Raw genomic sequence first — 21,039 nt, 5'->3', positions numbered from 1 at the left:
AGATCGAAACCATCCTGGCTAACACGGTGAAACCCCGTCTCTACTAAAAAATATGAAAAACTAGCCGGGTGAGGAGGCTGAGGCAGGAGAATGGCGTGAACCCGGGAGGCAGAGCTTGCAGTGAGCCGAGATCACGCCACTGCACTTCACTCTGGGCGACAGACTCCGCCTCAAAAAAACAAACAAACAAACAAAAACAACTTGAGGAACATAGAGATCAAAAGACGGTAACGGAAGTACTGAGCTCGGTAAGAGAGTGAACCAAGACTATGCAAGGTTGCATGTGCGTCAACATATTTGACAGAGAGAACGGAGGTCATTGGTCAATGCTGTGGTTAAGTAGGGTTGGTTAAGAGTCAGTGTGGAAATCAAAGATGGAAAGTTTCATTCATAAAGTGATATTTTCTTGGAAAATTCTAGCCCTGCAAGGCAATTTTCCCCTACCAAAACACCTGAGCCTTCGTGTCCTCAGCTGAAAAATAATGTAAATAATAATAATACCTGCTACCCACCCTACCTACCTCAAAGGATTGTGGAAGGGGCTAAATGATACAATGTTGGTGAAGGTACTTAAATCTCTGAGCCTATATCAGTAATATTCCATCAGAGTACCAGGAATAAAAGTAGCTATGGTAATAATAATTTTAGACAATCTGACCCATTCTATCCCTCTCAACCCAAATGAAGCTAAGTGTGAAGATTTTATTTACTTAGAGACACATTCTGTGTGATGATACAGATCTTTAGCTTATAGAGCAATATCTCTTATATTTAAATATACAGAAACTAAAAGGAAAATAACTTAAAAATAGATTTTTTTTTTCTGGCAACTAAACAACTAGCTAGACCTCCTCCTCAAATAGCCCTCACTTGGTGGGGGCCAGAAGGAGAATCAAGGGAAGAAAAAAAGATCATAAAAATGTGAGCTTGTGACCAGGTGCAGTGGCTCACGCCTGTAATCCCAGTACTTTGGAAGGCCGAGGGGTGCAGATCACTTTAGGTCAGGTGTTCAAGACCAGCCTGGCCAACATGGTGAAAACCCCGTCTCTACTAAAAATACAAATATTAGCCGGGCATGGTGGTGCACACCTGTAATCCCAGCTACTTGGTTGGCTGAGGCAGGAGAATCGCTTGAACCCGGGAGGTGGAGGTTGCAGTAAGCTGACATTGTGCCACTGCACTCCAACCTGAGTGACAGAATGGGACTCCATCACAAAAAAAAAAAAAAAAAAAAAAAGAATTTGCATTGCTTTGTGTTACATCCTGCTTTTGCTGTAAACCACCAATTACAAAGAACTGGTTAATGTCCAGAATCTTTTCAATCAGGGTTTGATCATAACTTGCTTGCACAAGAGATACGGTCCTCTGGAAACCTGTTTTTTTTCTTTCAAATTATGGATTCTTAGAATTAATAGATAATTTTACTGAAAGGATAAGCCTAGTTAGCAAAAGAATAGTGATGATTTGGGGTTATATTCTGCTAAATAGCATGCTATTTTGAATTACCTACAATTAGTGTGGTTTCACAGTATTATCTGTAAGACAGCATTTTTCTTCCTTGCCTTTTCTGCCTCTTTTATCTCATTGTTGGCACCACAATAAAGAAACCCTAAAAAGCTGTGCGGGAAAATAATTTGAACGTGAACTTGTACTCTTAGAAACGACTGCATTTGCAGCTCTCCCCCACCTCATATTCAAAAGTACCCACACTTATCTGGTCTCTTTTCTACTGTCATCTAAATGGGGGAAAAATATATTCAGTGTGTAAAAATAAGCTATTGTATCTCAGAAAGGAGATGGGATGCTAATTAAGGGTTGTTTGAATGAACAAGTCACATTGCATTGTCTACTGGGAGCTGACTGCCAATTGCTTTTTTGGTAACGAGTCAAGAAAAACATTCAAGAGGGCCCTGGCAAGCTTGGGAGAGAAGCGAGCCGCATTTCCATTTATCAAGTAGGTGCAGAAACCTGTTCAAGTATTAAGAGTCAGGGTGCAGGCGGCAAGCTCCTGCCTTGCAGTTTTTCTTAGTGGTTTTGAGAGCCACCTTCCTAAAGAGGGGCCTGCTGCTCAGGTCTGATCATGGACAATGGGGCACATACGCCAGACTGCTGGACTACTGAATGAATGCCTCTTTCTTTGTTCAATACCTTTTTCAAGATTCTTTGTCATTCTTCTTGGACTCATTGGGAGGCATGGGTTTTAAGATACACAATAGCTCGGGTCTTACAGCGAAATAATTGATGCTTCATTGAAAGAAACCAGGCAAATTGGTTAGTATGATTACCTTTAACAAAGCGGGAAAATTTTAAACATTTGGCAACTCATAGATTTCGAGAGAAATGAGTTGCTCTACTTTAAAAAGGCTTCTTCTCTTAATGTTAACATTAAGTCAGCCAGAGTAAGTCTTTTGGTCTGGTAGCCTGAGAGTCTTGGGTGGCATGTAAATAAAGCTGAAACAATTTACTTCATTTGGAAAAAGGGTCAAAATGTAGAGGATGTAGATGTGTTTTTATTGTAATGGATGAAAGAAACTGATTCTGCTAGGTGAAGTGACTTCCTTCGCTGTGCTAGCTTGTAGAGTAGTGGTACTTAGCATAATAGAGCCCTGGAGGTATGTTTCTGATACTTTATGTGCCTTTTCCTTTGTTCTGTAATTTTGTGAGTCTTTTGCTGCTCTTTTAAATCTGTAAGTATTTAAATTTTTATCAAGTGTATTCATATGCCTTTGACAAAGATGTGAAGAAACAAGTGTCCTGGGTATTAAAAGGTCCTGATTGAAGGCAACAAATGAAAGAATTTCTTTGTAAATGTGTGTATGGTTGGGAGAAAATAAGTGCTATTTAAACATTTGTAAAATTAACATTGCTTCCAAGAGCACTCAAAATAAAACATCAACATTTGTCATTTTGCATTCTTTATCATGAAAATTCATGGTAAAAAAAAACAGTTATTTTGCAGTTGTTTAAAAGCAAAATAATATGAGATTATACGTATGCTTGAATCTCATTTTGCAATTTTTATTTAATAAGAGTGGCTATAATAATACCAAAATAATATTTAATGCATGAAGATCTAATCCCTTTGGGCCAAAAATCTATCACCCAGTAGTTTTTAAATAGCAACAATAATAGTAGCATGTTTTAAGTCCTTATTCTATGCCTGGCTTTATCCTAAGTACTTTCCAGATAGCCAATAATAAAGAAACTATAACCAAAGGGGTTAAGTATCTTGTTCGTGGATTCACAGGTAATGAATGGTAGAACCAAAATTTGGACCCAGGCTCTGAGTTCAAAGCCTGCACCTTAACCACCATGCTATGTTGCCTTGCTTGCAGTATAATTATTATCACTCTTTTAAAGTTCCTCAGGATGACCTGTTATAAAAATATTTTTAACATAATTTTTGTAAATTAGTTCCATAAAAGTGAAAAAAACTGTTGTTCCGGGAAAATATAATACCATAGTTATATTAATGATCATTACATCTGCCTTACATATAAGGGAAACTTGGTTGTATGCCATCTAACATGTTAGATATTCTCATTAGACATCAGTTTGCTGAAGCAGGAAAATGTAACTTTCCTCAATTATTGTGGGAAAACATTCTTTTTATTTCTAGTCAGCACATGATAAATTCTAATATTTGGATCTTAATTTCTTAATTCTTAAATTTCTTAACTTAGTTCTTAATTAGTTCCTAATTTCTCTGAGGAGTTTTGGGTAATTGTGCCTTTATTTTTTGTATGGAGTCAACAGTGACAGTGTTTAATAGGCACATATAAAATTGATACTTTAAAAAAAACTGTTGAGGTATAATTTACATACCATAAAATCTAGCTGTTTAAGATTTAAAATTCAATGGTTTTAGTATATTTACAAAACTATAAAAATTGAAATTTGATATTTTAAAATTAATGATATAAAACTCTTGAGATGCTTGAATGAAAAGTACTCCAAGGCCAATAAAAGCCATTAACATTTGCTGTATTCTCTTTCCCCTCCTCCAGAAATGTGTGCTATACTGGCCGGAAAAGAGAGGGATATATGGGAAAGTTGAGGTTCTGGTTATCAGTGTAAATGAATGTGATAACTACACCATTCGAAACCTTGTCTTAAAGGTAAGATTATACAGCTATAGCCATCTACAAAGTAGATGATGTTGGAGGATTACATTTCTACTTTGAAATTATTTATCTTGGCCGGGCGCGGTGACTCAAGCCTGTAATCCCAGCACTTTGGGAGGCCGAGACGGGCGGATCACGAGGTCAGGAGATCGAGACCATCCTGGCTAACACGGTGAAACCCCGTCTCTACTAAAAATACAAAAAAATTAGCCGGGCGAGGTGGCGGGCGCCTGTGGTCCCAGCTACTCGGGAGGCTGAGGCAGGAGAATGGCGTGAACCCGGGAGGCGGAGCTTGCAGTGAGCTGAGATCCGGCCACTGCACTCTAGCCTGGGCGACAGAGCAAGACTCCGTCTCAAAAAAAAAAAAAAAAAAAAAAAAAAAAAAAAAGAAATTATTTATCTTAACAAGTACTACAAATGCAATTTAAGCATATTAAATAATGTTAAAATCAAAGAGAAAGTGTAATTATTCCCTCATGTATTTTTTGTCAACTACTATTAATATGCAGTATAGTTAAATCAATGTAAGTAGACATTAAGAAAATTCATTATGTAGGGTGTTGTGATCCTTTAATTTGCATTAATAAAATATCTCTGATTTAACCTTTTGAAAGTTTTTAACTAAAGGCTGTGCTGGAGACTTTACCATGATTTTTTAAAATGTCATTTTGGTCTAAGCAGCTTTAAGTAAGGCCTGGAAGCTGTGAAAGAGAAAATCTGCAGTTGTGGGTGGCAGTGGGAAGCAAGACAAGCCTGAAGTGTTGATGAGATCTTCGGAAGCATGGAGTTACAGTAATTTATAGGGACTTTCCCCAGACGAGATTATGTCATAGGAAAACTATCTTATTTAACTCATGGGCAGCAGATGCTGAGAAATGTTGCCTTGGTATTATTTTTGCTTCTGGAGAATAATCACCCAAAAATGTCGATCTTATCTGCAACGTCACTGCTAAGACAGAATCATCACAAAGAGGAAGAAAACAGGGACAGAGCTACAGTGATGGCTTTTATTGAGAAGTGTGAAATAAGAAGACATTTACCAAAACCTATTTTTCAACACATGTTCTGGAGTGCCGGATTCATGCCGCACCCTCACCCGTGCTGGGTTTCCAGATGATGTGTGTGGGCCCTCGCCCGAAGTGTTTCCAATAGAGGGATCTCATGTAGCTTCTTTATTGCTGTGATTCCTCACTCTATTAAATACTGGAGTTTGGGATGAGTGTAGAAGTATTACCATGACTGATATGAAATTAAGTATTCTATTGATTAATATGTTTATAATAACTTGTCAGGAATGCTCATAGAGCAGGAAACAAAATATATCTCATTCTTTCTTGGCTACATTTTCACCTACCATCTTGTTTATTATAAGAAATTATAAATATATGTTTAGCATATGTCACATTTATGATCTATATTATAGCTATAGGTAGAGATATAAATCTCAACAAAGGTAAGACTTTCTCACTTTGTGAACTGAATACTGACAGTAAAGTCTTCTCAAAGTAAAAGGGCACTCTTCAAAATCTTCTAAATGTTTTCCCACCTAGAAATAAATTGCCAGCAAGATGGGGGTGATAAAAGGCATTCAGTATTGTGGTTTGGATGACTTTTAGTTCTACAAGTGAATGAGGCATTTGGTGGCTGTTGCTATTTTCAGCAAGGAAGCCACACCCAACATGTGAAGCATTACTGGTACACCTCATGGCCTGATCACAAGACTCCAGACAGTGCCCAGCCCCTCCTACAGCTCATGCTGGATGTGGAAGAAGACAGACTTGCTTCCCAGGGCCGAGGGCCTGTGGTTGTCCACTGCAGGTAAGACGTGAATGGTCCTTTCTGTCTAAGCAATGGCCCATTCTTTGTAAAGTCATAGAGCAGGTGCAAGTGGGTTTTACTTCCTGGATGTGACTTTGTTGGCAAATTAAATATTTATTGAAACTGGTTAAGTCCCTTATATTTGAGTCTTAATCAAGATTATGCTGACAGAAGTGAGGTCATGCTTTTAGGTCATTTTTGGCAAACAACAGTTACACAGTGGGCGAAATACAAGTTCGAAATAAATGGCTCAGTGAGCAGGAGACCTTATTCAGCAGTTATCTGCTTTGAAACTTATATTGATTAATTTGGTCTCATCAGTCTTGTATACACTAGGAATTAAGATGCATTCTTTGAAGTTATCAGTGGCTTTTTTGTTGTTTCAAGATGACAAGTGAACTCTGCTTGGTTTGTATCTTGGTAACATTTATTACTATTTCAAGTTTGGTGAAAACCAGTCAATTATTTTAAGAGTTATCTCCGGAAAAACAGGTTGAAATAAATTTATGAAATGAGAATTGAGCAAATGGTAGTTCACCAAAGGAAAACAAAGTGCTGTTACCAGAACATGGAGCACTAGAGGCCAGGCCAACAACAGCAGCAGGGTCTGTGCTGGTTCCTGTCCCTAATTTCTAGTTCAAAGCTCTCCTCCTAGAACTGATACCTCCTTCCCCTTGTTTTCCTTTTAATGTAACCAAACAAAGCGAGCGTTTTTAAAGTAATTTATATGAACAACTATTTACTTATTTATTTATTTATTTATTTATTTTGAGACAGAGTCTCACTCCATTGCCCAGGCTGGAGTACAGTGGCACGATTTCGGCTCACTGCAACCTCTGCCTCCTGGGCTCAAGTGATTCCCCTGCCTCAGCCTCTGAAGTAGCTGGAATTACAGGCGTGCACCACCATGCCTGGCTAATTTTGTATTTTAGTAGAGACGGGGGTTTCACCATGCTGGCCAGGCTGGTCTCGAACTCCTGACTTCAAACGTGATCCACCTGCCTTGGCCTCCCAAAGTGCTGGGATTACAAGTGCGAGTTACCAAGCCCAGCCAGCCATTTATTCTTCATGCTTTCTCAAAGTAATTTGTGTTGCTTTGTTTAACCGCATAGGTCTCTTAAGTCAGCTTTTGATGATATATTTAATAAATATATTATTTTAGAGTATAATTTTAGCCTCCTTTTTTGAGATTGTGTGGTTTAATTAAGAGTAAAGTTTAATATGTGTCTATTTATCCGAAGGTAGATAACACTGGTTTTATCCTAAACTTCACTTGGAGCCAAAAAAACAAAAACAAAAAAAACAGCCTAACTCACTATGCTTTAGGGCTGGAACTGTCCCCCACCCAAAGTCATTAAACACTCGGGATATCTAAAATGAACTAGTCACTTCCCCTATAAAACCAGCTCCCCTTCTGATTACTATTTCTGAGAATGAGACTATCTTTTTTCCAGTCACTCAGCATCCCATGTTGACAGTTATCTCTGGCCCTTCTTTTAACTCCAACCTCAGTATCTAATCAGTCACTAGATTGGCTTTCCCTTCAAAGCTTCTCGCGTAATCACCATTTCCTGTCCAGCCACCATAGTTCAAGCCCTTCTGACCTCATCCATGTATTTTAGAAGTAGCTGGTAAAATGCACACACATACCACACTCCCCCATGCTCTCACCGCCACCATGGCCTACCTGTGCCCTTCTCCGTCTTACCTTACATGGAGTCTCTGCTCAAAGTTTGTCAATGGGCCAGGTGCGGTAGCTCACGCTTGTAATCCCAGCACTTTGGGAGGCCGAGGCGAGCGGATCACTTGAGGTCAGGAGTTCAAGACCAGCCTGGCCAATATGATGAAACCCCCTCTCTACTAAAATACAAAATTAGCCAGGCGTGGTGGCATGTGCCTGTACTCCCAGCTACTTGGGAGGCGGAGGCAGGAGAATCACTTGAACCGAGGAGGCAGAGGTTATAGTGAGTCAAGATCCCACCAACGTATTTCAGCAACCTGGGCAACAGAGCAAGACTCTGTCATAAAAACAAACAACAAAAAAACTAGAGCAAAAGTCCCTAACCTTGAACCTGTGCATAAACCGCAGAAGTCAGTGGACTTCTTGAAATTATTTGAACACATTTGAGTATGTAAACTTATGTGAATTTTTCTGAAGAGTGGAAGCTTACAGTCTTCATCAAATTCTTATTTAAAAAAAAACAGATGAATTTCAAACCTCTTAGACTTCCATATAAGATCGCAGGGTACCTTTCTATCTTTATTACCCACAGTTCCACTAAAATAACTTCCTCTTCAAGACAAGCTATTCTACTTATTGTTGCAAATCATATTTGCTGTTTCTCATTAATTCTTTCCTTCTTTCGTTATATATCATTGTCGCACCTAGAATATTCTCCTCAATTATGACAGCCTAAATACCTGCCATTCATGGGGCACAGTTCCAATCCTATTTCTTCAATGAAATGAACTTTCTGTGGAAACTTCAACAAAAAGGGAGCCACTCCTCTGAATTCCTCTGCACTCACGTTTGACAGGAAACAAGTGCCAAATGTGAGAAATAGGTGCTATTTGAGTGCCAAGAGGGGAGCAATTATTTCCAACCATGGGAGCCGAAGAAAACTTCTAAAAACTAGAATAATACTGAACTGAGCCTTTTGAAATAATCAATGTTGTGGTTTTAAAAGGAGGGAGGGCATTTCTGACCGAGAAAACATTGTTAACACAGAAAAATTGGAAAACCAAAAGCTGTTTTGCAAACAATTTATGTAAGTGAAAATCGTGGCACGTGGGAAGGAAGACAGCAAAATACAAAAGACTTGAAAGTTAGTCACATTCAGATTTTGCAAGGTCATGAATACTATAGTAGAGAGGTTAGGCATTATGCTATAACTAATGGAGCCATCTATAGGTTTTGAGTAGGGAATGATATAATTAAGTCCCTATTTCAGAAAGATGAACCTAGCAGTTGTGAGAATTTGTCCAGGAAAAGACTTGAGACTTGGAAACTATAATGAGATCACTGCTAATCATGAAAAAAGGAGATGTTGAAAACGTGAGTACAGTCTATAGAAAGGAAAGCATGAATCCCACAGGCTCAGCAGAGATGGAAAATAGAAGAAGTGGTAACAGGTTGGATGTGGGAGGTGAGAAAGGGAGAGATGTAAAAGATGGTTCCAAGATTTCTAGGCTGGAAAACTTGTGGCTGACTGGTAATGCCATTGAGGGAAAAGATAATTCTGTTTTAGATACATTGAATTTAGACACATTGAACTGAAGCAAGTCCAAAATAGTAAGGAGGAGATGGAATGACAATCTAGAGTTTAGGAAATTTAGGTAGTCTAGATGTAGATTTGAAAGAATCTTTTACATAGAGACTGTTAGCGGTTAAAACTGCAGACAGAGACAGAGCACGTGTGCTTGTGAGGTGGATTTTATGGACATATCATCTAAGGCAGCTGAATGTATAAACCTAACAGAACAGGCAGTATTTCTGTTCAATTATTATATCTATACAAATCTCTTGGAAATATGTGCCTCTAGCTGTACCCTCTCCTAAAATGAATCCAGTCTTCAATTGCTCAATTATTCACTAGACTTCTCAACATCAGTATGTCCAAGATCAAACTCCCCTTCCCTGCCTCCTTCAAATTCACCCCATTCCAGGATGCACTTTGGCCTCAGGGCATCACCATTCTTTCTCTCCAAGCCTAGTCATCTTTGACTTTTTGCTTTTCTCCCTCTTCAGCTCCAGTCCTCCAGATTCACACTGGTGATGTGTCTAAATCTTCCCCCTCCTTTCTACTGCCTGTATCTTGCCTAAGTGCAGACATTAATTATTTTTTATTTTTTCTAGAACAATTATAATGCCTTTTTACTGTCCCCCCCACTCATCACTTCCCTCCACCCCTCTCATCCTACTACTTATAATTAAATGTAAAAATATATTTTAAGCACTTAGCACAGGGCCAGGTTTGTAATACTCAATACATGAATACTACTTTTAACTGTGGTTTCAGATTTAAAAGTACTCTTGTAAAAGAATGTTTCTTATCTTTGTCATTTTCCCCCACTTTCTAATTTTCTTTTCTTTTCTTTTCTTTTCTTTTCAGTGCAGGAATAGGTAGAACGGGGTGTTTTATTGCTACATCCATTGGCTGTCGACAGTTGAAAGAAGAAGGAGTTGTGGATGCACTAAGCATTGTCTGTCAGCTTCGTATGGATAGGTGAGTGTCACAGAGGCTTGCCTTCAGAGCGCTGTTACCATTCACAGCCTGATCTCATCAGCCTGACTTCACACATAAACACCCCAGGCTCCAAGGTCCTGTGTCTCTATAGAGATACTTGTAAAATGCTTAAGTATATGCATTATATTAAAAAGCCTTTTTTTCTCTCTTTTTTGAGACAAGGTCTTGATCTGTCACCCAGGCCGGAGTGCAGTGGTGCAATCTCAGCTCCCTGCAGCCTCAAATTCCTGGGCTCAAGCAATCCTTGCACCTCAGCCCCCGCATATAGCTAGGTCTACAGGTGTGTGCCACGCCTGGCTAAATTTTTTAGTGTTTTGTGGAGATGGGCTCTTGTTATATTACTCAGGTTGTTCTTGAACTCTTGACTGCAAGTGACTCTCCCACTTGGGCTTCCCAAAGTGCTGAGATTACAGGCGTGAGCCACCATGCCTGGCCTGAAGTTATTTATTTATTTATTATTTTTTTGAGACAGAGTCTCACTTTGTCACCCAAGCTGTAGTGCAGTGTTGTGATTATGGCTCACTACAGCCTAGAATTCCTGGGCTCATGTGGTCCTCCTACCTCATCCCCCCAAGTAGCTGGGACTATAGGCGAGCACCACCACACATGGCTAATTTTTTTTATAGAGACAAGGTCTCACTGTGTTGCCCTGGTTGGTCTAGAATGGCTAGGCTCAAGGGATCCTCCTTCCTTGGCCTCCCAAAGTGCTGGGATTATAGGTGAGAGCCACTGCACCTGGCCCCCAAAGTTTTTTTTTTTTTTTTTGAGACAGAGTCTCGCTCCGTCACCCAGGCTGGAGTGCAGTGGCCGGATCTCAGTTCACTGCAAGCTCCACCTCCCGGGTTCACGCCATTCTCCTGCCTCAGCCTCCCGAGTAGCTGGGACTACAGGCGCCCGCCACGTCGCCCGGCTAGTTTTTTGTATTTTTTAGTAGAGACGGGGTTTCACCGTGTTAGCCAGGATGGTCTCGATCGCCTGACCTCGTGATCCGCCCGTCTCGGCCTCCCAAAGTGCTGGGATTACAGGCTTGAGCCACCGCGCCCGGCCCCAAAGTTATTTTTTAATGTTTTTATTAAATTGTGACAAAATATACGTGGCAAAATATATCATCCTAACCATTTGTAAGTGGACAATGTATTAGGGTTAAGTACATTCACACTGTTGTACAACCAATCTCTGGAGTTCTTTTCATGTTGAAAAACTCAGTACCCATTAAAAAACTCTTCATTCCTCCCTCAGCGCAACTGGTAACTGCCATTCTATTGTCTGTCTCTGTAAGTTTAAACGCTCTAGGCACCTTTTATGTAAGCGGAGTCATACAGTATTTGTCTGTTTGTGGCTGGCTTATTTCACTTAGCATAACATCCTCAAGGTTCATCTATGTTGTAGCATGTGTCAGAATTTCCTTCCTTTTTAAGGCTGAATAATATTCCATTTTAGATCACATATTTTGTTCATCCATTCATCCATTGATGAACACTTGAGTTGCGTCCGTATTTTGACTCTTGTGAATACTGCTGCTATGAACATGGGTATGCAAATATCTGTTCAAGACCCTGTTTTCAATTCTTTTGAGTATATACCCAAAAAGTGGGATTGGTGGCTCATATGGAATTCTATTTTTAGTTTTTTGAGGAATCCATCATAGTGTTTTCTGCAATGGCTGCACCATTTTACATTCCCACCAACAACACACAAGGGTTCCAGTTTCTCCACATCTTCACTGACACTTTATTTTCTGCTTTGCTTTTTTTGATAGTAGCCATCCTTGTGAGGGTGAGACAGAAGAGTCATTTTTAGAGATAGGGTTTGATCACCTTTGTTATAATCTGTTCGTTTTGAAAACAAGATAGGCGGGCGCTGGTGGCTCAAGCCTGTAATCCAGACTTTGGGAGGCCGAGACGGCGGATCACGGACGGTCAGGAGGATCGAGACACAATCCTGGCTAACAAGGTGAAACCCCCGCATCTTTCATTCTATACTGAAAAATACAAAAAATTAGACGGGCGAGGTGCGTGGGCGCCTGTATCCCAGTTACTCGGGAGGCTGAGGCAAGAAATGGCGTGAACCCGGGAGGCGGGGCGGGGGGCGGGGGGGCTGGGAGCTTCAGTGAGCTGAGATCTGGCCACAGCACTCACAGCACTGGGCGGCAGAGCGAGACTCCATCTCAAAACAAAAAAAAAAAAAAAAAAATAAAAAAAACAAGAAAAAAAGAAACTTCTCTTTTTCCTTGATCCACAACTAAGCCTGCCTGGGTAAATGGACGATTGAGTTAGTGATGGAGAAACTGAACAGATGCTGCTTCAGAGAAGGCACAAAACGATAAGCAGCAGGCGTCTCTGCTCAGTAATTCAGTGTACTACAGTGGAACAAGAGTTGTTGGCTAGGTGTAGTGGCTCTCGCCTGTAATCCCAGCACTTTGGCAGGCCGAAGCAGGAGGATCCCTTGAGTTCAGGAGTTTGCGACCAGCCTGAGCAACAAAGTGAGACCCTGTCTCTAAAAACAAACAACAAACAGCAAATGTTTACTAATCACCTCATATGCCTTAGGCATTGGTCTAGATGCTGCAAATACAGCATTAAACAAGGATTTTCTGCTCTCTGAGAATTTATATGCTAGCAGAAAAAGATAATAAACAAGCAAAATATACCAAGATAATTTCAGACAGAAATAAATGCTGTGAAGTAATAAAACAAAGAGGGACACAGGCATTGAGTCCCTTGAGCTTTAGCCCTATGACCTAGAGTTTTCTAAAAAGATAAAATTATACACTAACCTTTCTTTTTTTCCTGGAGACAGCCTCGCTGTGTTGCCCAAGCTGCAGTGCAGTGGCTTGATCATGGCCCACTGTAGCCTCGACCTCCTGGGACTACAAGCGTGTGCCACACTCAGCTGATTTTTGTATTTTTTGTAGAGACGGGGTTTTGCCATGTTGCCCAGGCCAGTCTTGAACTCCTGGACTCATACAATCCTCACATCTTGGCCTCCCAAAGTGCTGGGATTGTAGGTATAAGCCACTCTGCCAGGCCATATAATTACCTTTCAAGATTTCTTTTCCAACAAATATGCTTTGAGCACTAGGTACTATGTCCTGGGATTTCAATAAAAAAGATAAGAAGATTATTCTGAAAAATGAGATAATATATATAAAGCACTTGGAATAGGGTCTGGCGCATAGTAAGCCCTCAATAAATGATTATTATGTTATTATCATCTTTATTATTATTAAAATTATCTGTGAAGTTTCTCTTATCTCTAAAAAAAAAAGAAATTCAAATTTCCCTGTTCAGATTAGTTTTTCCCTTCCCATCCATAATGTTCTTGCCTCCTTTTAAAAGTAGCCTCTAAGTCTTTATAAGTGTATCTTTCCTCTTTGTTTTCTGCTACGTTTGGTATCTTCTCTCTTTGTTTTCTACTGCGTTTGTTTCCTTCTTTCTTATTTTCCCTTTCTGTCAGCATGTAAACTCTAGAGGCAGTTCATCATGGCGGTTAACATTCTGGGCTCTGGAAAAAGATTGCCTGCCTGAATTTACATCCCCGCTTCTACCATTTTTTGGTTGTACGACCTTGAGCAAGTTACTGTTCTTCTCCCTGCCTCCATGAGTTTTCTCATTTGGAAAATTGGAGTAATAGTAGTATATATTTTCTATTGTTATTGTAAGGATGAAAAGGTATGACCTATGTGAAATGCCTGGTATGTAATAAGCATTCAATCAAGTTTCCACAGTTTTTATCACTGTACATAGCAAGGAAGCTAAACATGTGCCTATAAACTGGAAATAGTAATATATACCTCACAGGACTTAAGTCACATTTGCATGACATTAAACCTGCAGTGTATTTAGTAGAACACTCAGCCTACATTGCTTATCCTGTTTTTACCCCCCAACCCTACTTCCCTCTTACCACACCCCACATGTAACTGCTTCCAAAAATATTTTCTTCTTGTACATAAAAAAGATCAGTTCCAATTATCCCTTCTCCTCTTTAACTGCTGTCTTAATCTCCTGAAATTCCTTTGCCTTCCATCCCGTGTAGTCCACCTCAGCTGGAATAGGATCAGTTTTCACTTCAAATTTTGGAGCCTGTCTTCTCACAGGAAAGGGGCCCTACCTCTGAGGAGGAGAAGCAGCACTCAGTCAGTCAGAGCTGCTCCCACTTTGACTTTCATCTGTCCTGATCTGTGCTTCTGTAAACAAGGCTGCCACCTGAGACCCCCAAGTCACCTGGGGACTCCAGTTCATATCATGGAGTCCTGTGTTCTTATTTAATGCCAGAATTCCATGCATGCCAAACACATGTGTAGATCTAAAGTGACGCCAAACCAAATTGGCCTCCAACAACACCTGTTCTGATCCTACTTGGAAGAAAGTGCTGAAAAACAGGCTTGGTTTGCTCTTTTTCTTGGCTCTTGTTATGTTACCATTAATTCTTGCCTGTTCACCCTCCCATCTCCCACGTCCCCTGCCCGCTTTCACAGCCTGACCTCCACCTTGGATTCCACTTCCCAGTCACATTCCCCTTTCAGGTCTAACAAATTGTCCTCTGGTTTTAAATGGAATTACAAATGCGTTTTTTTTTAAACCACATCACAATGCCTCCTCTATCTGTTCCTTCCTTCCTAAAGCAAATGGTCAGAAACTTTAGCCTTGGCCTTCCGCCACCACCAAGGTCTTCCCACAGGTCTTGTCTTTTCACTTCTGATAGGATCTTGAAAACAGATCCAACTTCTCTGCTCTGAAGCCTATAGGCACCCAACCCCCTTGGGTTTGAATTACTGCCAATATATGCATCAAAATCATTCTGATTTCTTCATCAAGACCCTTTCTGCATTCTTTCTGAGCAGCTGTTTCTGTTGTTTATGAAACAGATCCTCTCCTTGAACCTTCCTTTGAAAGGTCTTTCCTTCACCTCCTTCCTTCACAGGATCAACATACGTTTTCCTTTTCTTGTCTCTTCCTTCTGTTGTAGACTCTTCTAGTTATATGAAAAGCAAAACAGAAAACCTATCCCTTTCCTTTCACCTCATCTTGCTTCTTTTTCTCCATCATTCTTGCTTCTTGTTCCAGTCCTTCAGCTTTTTCCTATTATACCTCATTTTTAAAATTCCAATTTGTGGCTAACTGCTGCCATTAACCATGTTTTTGGCTCATCCCAGTAAAGGGAAAACTGGTCTCAGCCAATCCAAATGTCTACCCTTATGCATTTGCAGCGTATCTTTCTTCATCACTTATTCAAACCTTGTCCACAAATTCTGATTTTCCTGGCTATCCTTACCTTCAGCTCTGAATCTGTCTTCAGAGATTCCAGAATGCACTATTCAACATACAGAAATGTATTTAATCATGGAACTCTTCACCACTGTCTTCAAAGCACATGACTTATTTAACTCCAAAAATAAACCCAAGTGAAGGAAAAGAAGCATCTCTTGGCCTCATTTTTTTTTTAAAGAGGAACCAAAGATTTCAAGATATCAAGTAACTTGTCTGAAGTCAAGTAGCTTGGGAAGTAACAAAATGGACCTATTGGAATCTGGGACATTTACCTGATCTCTAATTATTTCTTTGATTTTTATCAATCTTATAGATAAAAGTAAATAGGCTTTTGGAATGTGTTTATTATAAAACTTCTTGACAAAAACGTATCTCTTTGATAATACTCTGCCAATTTAAATAAATGAGCCCAGGAGTTTGAGGCCACCTTGGGCAACATAGCAAAACTCCACCTCTTAAAAACAAAATGCAATGACAACAGGACACCATAATTTTAAAACAGTTTTAGTATAAATGAGAGCTGCTTTATGAATAGATGGAGTGACATTGTCAGCAACTGCCTTAAGAGTACAATTTGAGGGACAAAAAATTGCTGCTTCTTAAAATATCTATCTATGGAGGATGCTAAAATGTATAGCAGATGTCTAAAATACTGCTAGTAAAGAGCTAATCTTGGATGGATTATTTTAAAAGAATCATCCTTTTCTAAGGTTTATTGAACCTGGGGATGGGAGATAGGGTAACACTTTATGTCTTCTAAGCTATTAACGCTTCAATCTAAACGAGGTGACCTGTTCTTTTCAGTGTGGTAGCTGGAGAGAGTGTAACTCCCGGCATTAGGAATACATTCAGAACTTGGCTTTTGATGAAGGGAAATTGAAGAGAGGGCTTCAGATGCTGGACACACCATGGTGAGGTCCTTTGATCAAGGAGACTGTTAGACAAGCTCATGGCTTGTCTTGGGAAAGCAAGAGGCACTAAGACAGAGCCAAAGAGTGCTCCAAGGGACACTTTGGGCAGGACCAGCTACATAATTTGTGAGGCCCAGTATAAAATGAAAATGTGACATCTGTTGATTAAAAAGTATCAAATACTTCAAGACAGTGACAGCAAAGCATTAACCCAAGTGCAGGGTCCTTCTCAGCATAAGAAGGTGAGAGACATATGACTGCACAGGTCACAATCCCTTGAAGCTAATTCTGTCTTAGGATATTTTTAGAATGGAATGAGTGTTTGTATTAGGTTGGTCCAAAAGTAATTGGGGTTTTTGCTATTACAGTTATTTTTGCACCAACACAATAGATGGGCCTGCATCCTGTGTTCTGTGGAACAGGCATCTGAGACCTCTGCTTAGAGTGGTGCTCCTGAATCCTGCATACATTCATTCATTCAACAGGCATCACCAGATATCTGCTACTGAGCATGAATCAGGCACCTGGGTGTAGAAAAATGGGTGTCTTAACTGGCTTTCCCAGTTTCCAAGATTGTCCTTCTCAGGACATAGTTTAATTAACAATTATTTACTGAGAACCTCCTAAGCCAAACCCTCTTGGTGGTGTTCAGGAGCAAAGTAGGTTCTCGACTAAGTTCGGGACACACACACACACACACACACACGTTTCTTTATTGTCACCCAGGCTGGAGTGCAGTGGCACGATCTCGGCCCACTGCAACATCCGCCTCCCAGGTTTAAGCTATTATCCTGCCTCAGCCTCCCAAGTTGTTGGGATTACTCCCAGCTAATTTTTTTTATTTTTAGTAAAGGCAGTGTTTGGGAGCCGCCTCAGGCTCCCAAAGTGCTGGGGCTGCAGGCATGAGCCGTGGCACCCAGCCCTACATTGTATTTCTTTGACGTCTTCCCCACTTGGAGATTCACAGTAAGCATTAATGCATTAAAAAATCTAAAATCTCCCAGTGTAGAAACTCCCTTAATTTTGTTTAAGCATTTTTTCACATTTATTTGACCACAGACGAATTTCCTCAAAAGCCATCTAAATGAGAGGGAAAGAAATTGTAATAATAAAGGTAAGCTGTTCTTTCAGGAAGCTTTGTGGTGAAGAGAAGACTAGAGATGGGATAGTAATTTAAGCCCGAACCTGGACCACTAAAAAGAGGAAAGAGGCCGGGCACAGTGTCTCAGGCCTGTAGTACCAGCACTTTGGGAGGCTGAGGCAGGTGGATCACTTGAGGTCAGGAGTTCAAGACCAGCCTGGCCAACATGGTGAAACCCCATCTCTACTAAAGACAAAAATTAGCCGGGCATGGTGGTGCACACCTGTAGTCCCAGCTACTCAGAAGACTGAGGCAGGAGAATCGCTGGAACCCGGGAGGCAGAGTTGTGGTGAGCCGACTTCACACTACTGCACTCCAGCCTGGGCGAGAGAGTGAGACTCTGTCTCAAAAAAACAAACGTGATGGGGAAGGAAGGGTGGAGCCAACTAATTAAAAGCAACTAACTAAGTGTAATAAGAGAGAGAAAAGACAGAGCCAATATATCAGAAGGCTGATATTTTGTATTCGGCAGAATACAAGCTTCACAGGCTTTTTTCTATCCTTTTCTACTCTTTTTAACAACCTCCAACCACTAGCAATGAAGGCTGCACACTGTGCATCTTATTTTTATAGTCTACCCCTTGTCACTTGTAGCTGCCTTCTCTGAGGAGTCCAGGTATGGCTAACAGCAATGAAAAAGACAAGACAGTGATTTGGATACTTGAAAAGGGGGCTTCTTTCATGACCGATCAGTCAAAAGCTTGAACACTGGATAGGATTAAAATCTTGATTTCCACAACCACCCCCAAAATTACAATGCCTGGTCATTGTAATTTAACATGACAAGAACAAGCAATTTCTACTCAAGTCACAAATCTGCATTTTAGTAATAAATTTAAATGGTCTGGTTCAGAGACAAATGTTTTATGCTGAATGGATGTTTCCAGTATAATAACAATGACAAAACCATTTGGTGGATTCCTCATTCTCTGGCAGGACATTATTTTTATTGGCTTTGGGACAACTTCTATTAATAGATGCTCAGTTCTCATTGCAGATTCATGAGTCTGTGATTCTCCTTTTACTAATACTTTTGAGCATATTTTGAACTAAAATAAGATTTCTTTTTTTTTTCCAAGTAGGAGTTCAAATTCAGTGCAAGGCACCCACGAATGTTTTATTTAGAAGGGCATTAATAGATCATCCCCTCATTTCCACTGCATTCACTTTTAATTAAAAGATGAAGTGGGTGGTATGGCAATTGCAACTGAACACTGTCTGGTAAGACTAGTAAAAGAATGAGATGCCAGACATCTCTGGACCAGATGTCAAGGAGCTTGGTGCCTGGCTCTGCCCCCTGATTTTCCATGTGACTATTTGTCCACTCTAGGCCTCTGTGTCTACATAGTAAAAGGAGATGTGGGGCATAACAGTGATCTCCAAGCTTTTCTGGTATAAAAGCCAGAAATATCTTACTATCAAGAGTAAGATGGCCGGGCGCGGTGGCTCAAGCCTGTAATCCCAGCACTTTGGGAGGCTGAGACGGGCGGATCACGAGGTCAGGAGATCGAGACCATCCTGGCTAATACGGTGAAACCCCGTCTCTACTAAAAAATACAAAAAACTAGCCAGGCGATGAGGCGGGCGCCTGTAGTCCCAGCTACTGGGGAGGCTGAGACAGGAGAATGGCGTGAACCCGGGAGGCGGAGCTTGCAGTGAGCTGAGAGCTGGCCACTGCACTCCAGCCTGGGCGGCAGAGCAAGACTCCGTCTCAAAAAAAAAAAAAAAAGAGTAAGATATCTCATGGACCTCCACCTGATTGTTTTATTTTAATGCTTGCAAGTTAATATTCATTCTTTGACTCACAACAAAGCTTAGGTGGATGTCCTTCAACAAGATGCTTTTCCATCCTGGAATTCAGTGATTGCAGAGTGACCAACTGACTTTCTGAGATCCCTCTCAGCTCTTGCTTTCTTTGAGTCTTTGAAGCTTTGTTTATGTGGAGAACAATGGGATAGCAGTAATAGTCATAACATTGGCCAAACATCTCCTAGGAAAGGGTGGGTTTTTAAAAAATCTAGCCTCAGGAATATATTGCCCAAAGTTTTCATTCTAAAGGAAGAATTCAAAACCAAAAAAGGGGAAATCTCCAAGGCCGCATGACCAATTTTGAAGTTTTTATAAATCACTCTGAACTGAACTTTCAATTTTGCTCAAATTAGATTGACTAAATTCTGGATTTTGGGGGTTCTGCTGTTGTTTTCTGGAGTGGGAGGCCTAAGTGGGTTACACACAAGATGAAGGGAGAGGAAGTTCACATTTTAATCTTGCCTTCAGCAATGACCCCAAACAAGTTGCTATATAAACCGGGGAAAATCGTTTATCTCTGATTATTTTAATTTAGATTACTTATTATTAATATCTGAATATGATAAGTACAATGAACTGTCTGTTGGCCAGCATTGTTGCAAAAGGGATATTTTGCTCCATCACATATTTCTTTTCTTTTTTCTTTTTTTTTTTTTTTTTGAGGCTGGAGTGCTGTGGCCAGATCTCAGCTCACTGCAAGCTCCGCCTCCCGGGTTCACGCCATTCTCCTGCCTCAGCCTCCCGGGTAGCTGGGACTACAGGCGCCGCTACCTCGCCCGGCTAGTTTTTTGTAGTTTTAATAGAGACGGGGTTTCACTGTGTTAGCCAGGATGGTCTTGATCTCCTGACCTCGTGATCCGCCCGCCTCGGCCTCCCAAAGTGCTGGGATTACAGGCTTGAGCCACCGCGCCCGGCCTCCATCACATATTTCTATTAACAGGAGATTACCATACATCTATAGGTCAACAAGTTTTAAAAAGTATAGTTGAAAAAACGATCCATAATATTAGTACTAAATTGATCACAGTTCAATCATTTTTTATTACTTAGAAAGCCCTTCCATATAATTCTTAAAACTTCTAATGTCAAATATCACTAAATTGTTCTAACTATACCACCTAGTTAAAAATACCAATTGCTATAAAGCTAAACCAACCAGCTTCACTGCATGTAGCTCTTGCTACAAAAGATTCATTTAGGCTTGTGTATGTCAAGGTTCTACAGTTTGAGATAGTGATTGAAGGTCATTTACACCTTTCTCATGAGAGATGCACTGTCTCAGTTTATTACTGTAGATGATATTTATATTTTAACATCAGACAGTGCTTCACATGCACATAGATATTACAGAAGTATGACTAAGGAGCAATTCATGACCATCAGAAGACATCTAAGCAGGCAGGAAAGGAACATATTTCATTGCAGACTGACCTCAGATAACTTTTTCCTCATCGTTTTCCTTTTAATCCCATTGGCAACTAGACACTGGAAGAATTTTAAAACAGAGCCTGGGAAGTTAAACATGTAAAATAATATCTGATTCCAAGGCCTTTTTTTCCCTCTTTTTTTGTTCCTGAGTAACAGGAAATTATCTGTCTAATCCTTCTTTTTAAGAGTCAAGGATGGAATTTGTAGTTGCCTGTACATCCTTACCTTAGATGGCTTAAATTGGAATGACATCCAAAGGCCTCACTTGTGGCTTCCCACACAGGATAA

The 21,039-nt window shown here is 40.4% G+C and overlaps 1 protein-coding gene across 3 annotated transcripts in view; it reads left to right on the top strand.

Moving 5' to 3' along the window:
• PTPRR (protein tyrosine phosphatase receptor type R) overlaps positions 1-21,039 on the top strand; it is a 297,932-nt gene that overhangs the window by 267,656 nt on the left and 9,237 nt on the right. For all 3 annotated transcript variants that reach the window (XM_017867504.1, XM_017867505.1, XM_017867506.1), the window contains 3 exons: positions 4,008-4,118; positions 5,785-5,942; positions 10,055-10,168. In XM_017867504.1, coding sequence (XP_017722993.1) covers positions 4,008-4,118; positions 5,785-5,942; positions 10,055-10,168 — 383 coding nt within the window. The remainder of the gene's footprint in view (positions 1-4,007; positions 4,119-5,784; positions 5,943-10,054; positions 10,169-21,039) is intronic.

Source organism: Rhinopithecus bieti, unplaced genomic scaffold, assembly GCF_001698545.2.
Source record: "Rhinopithecus bieti isolate Rb0 unplaced genomic scaffold, ASM169854v2 scaffold_3874, whole genome shotgun sequence".
Classification (NCBI taxonomy): domain Eukaryota; kingdom Metazoa; phylum Chordata; class Mammalia; order Primates; family Cercopithecidae; genus Rhinopithecus; species Rhinopithecus bieti.
Note: the sequence above shows the minus strand (reverse complement) of the source record. Positions and strands in the feature narration are given on the sequence as shown.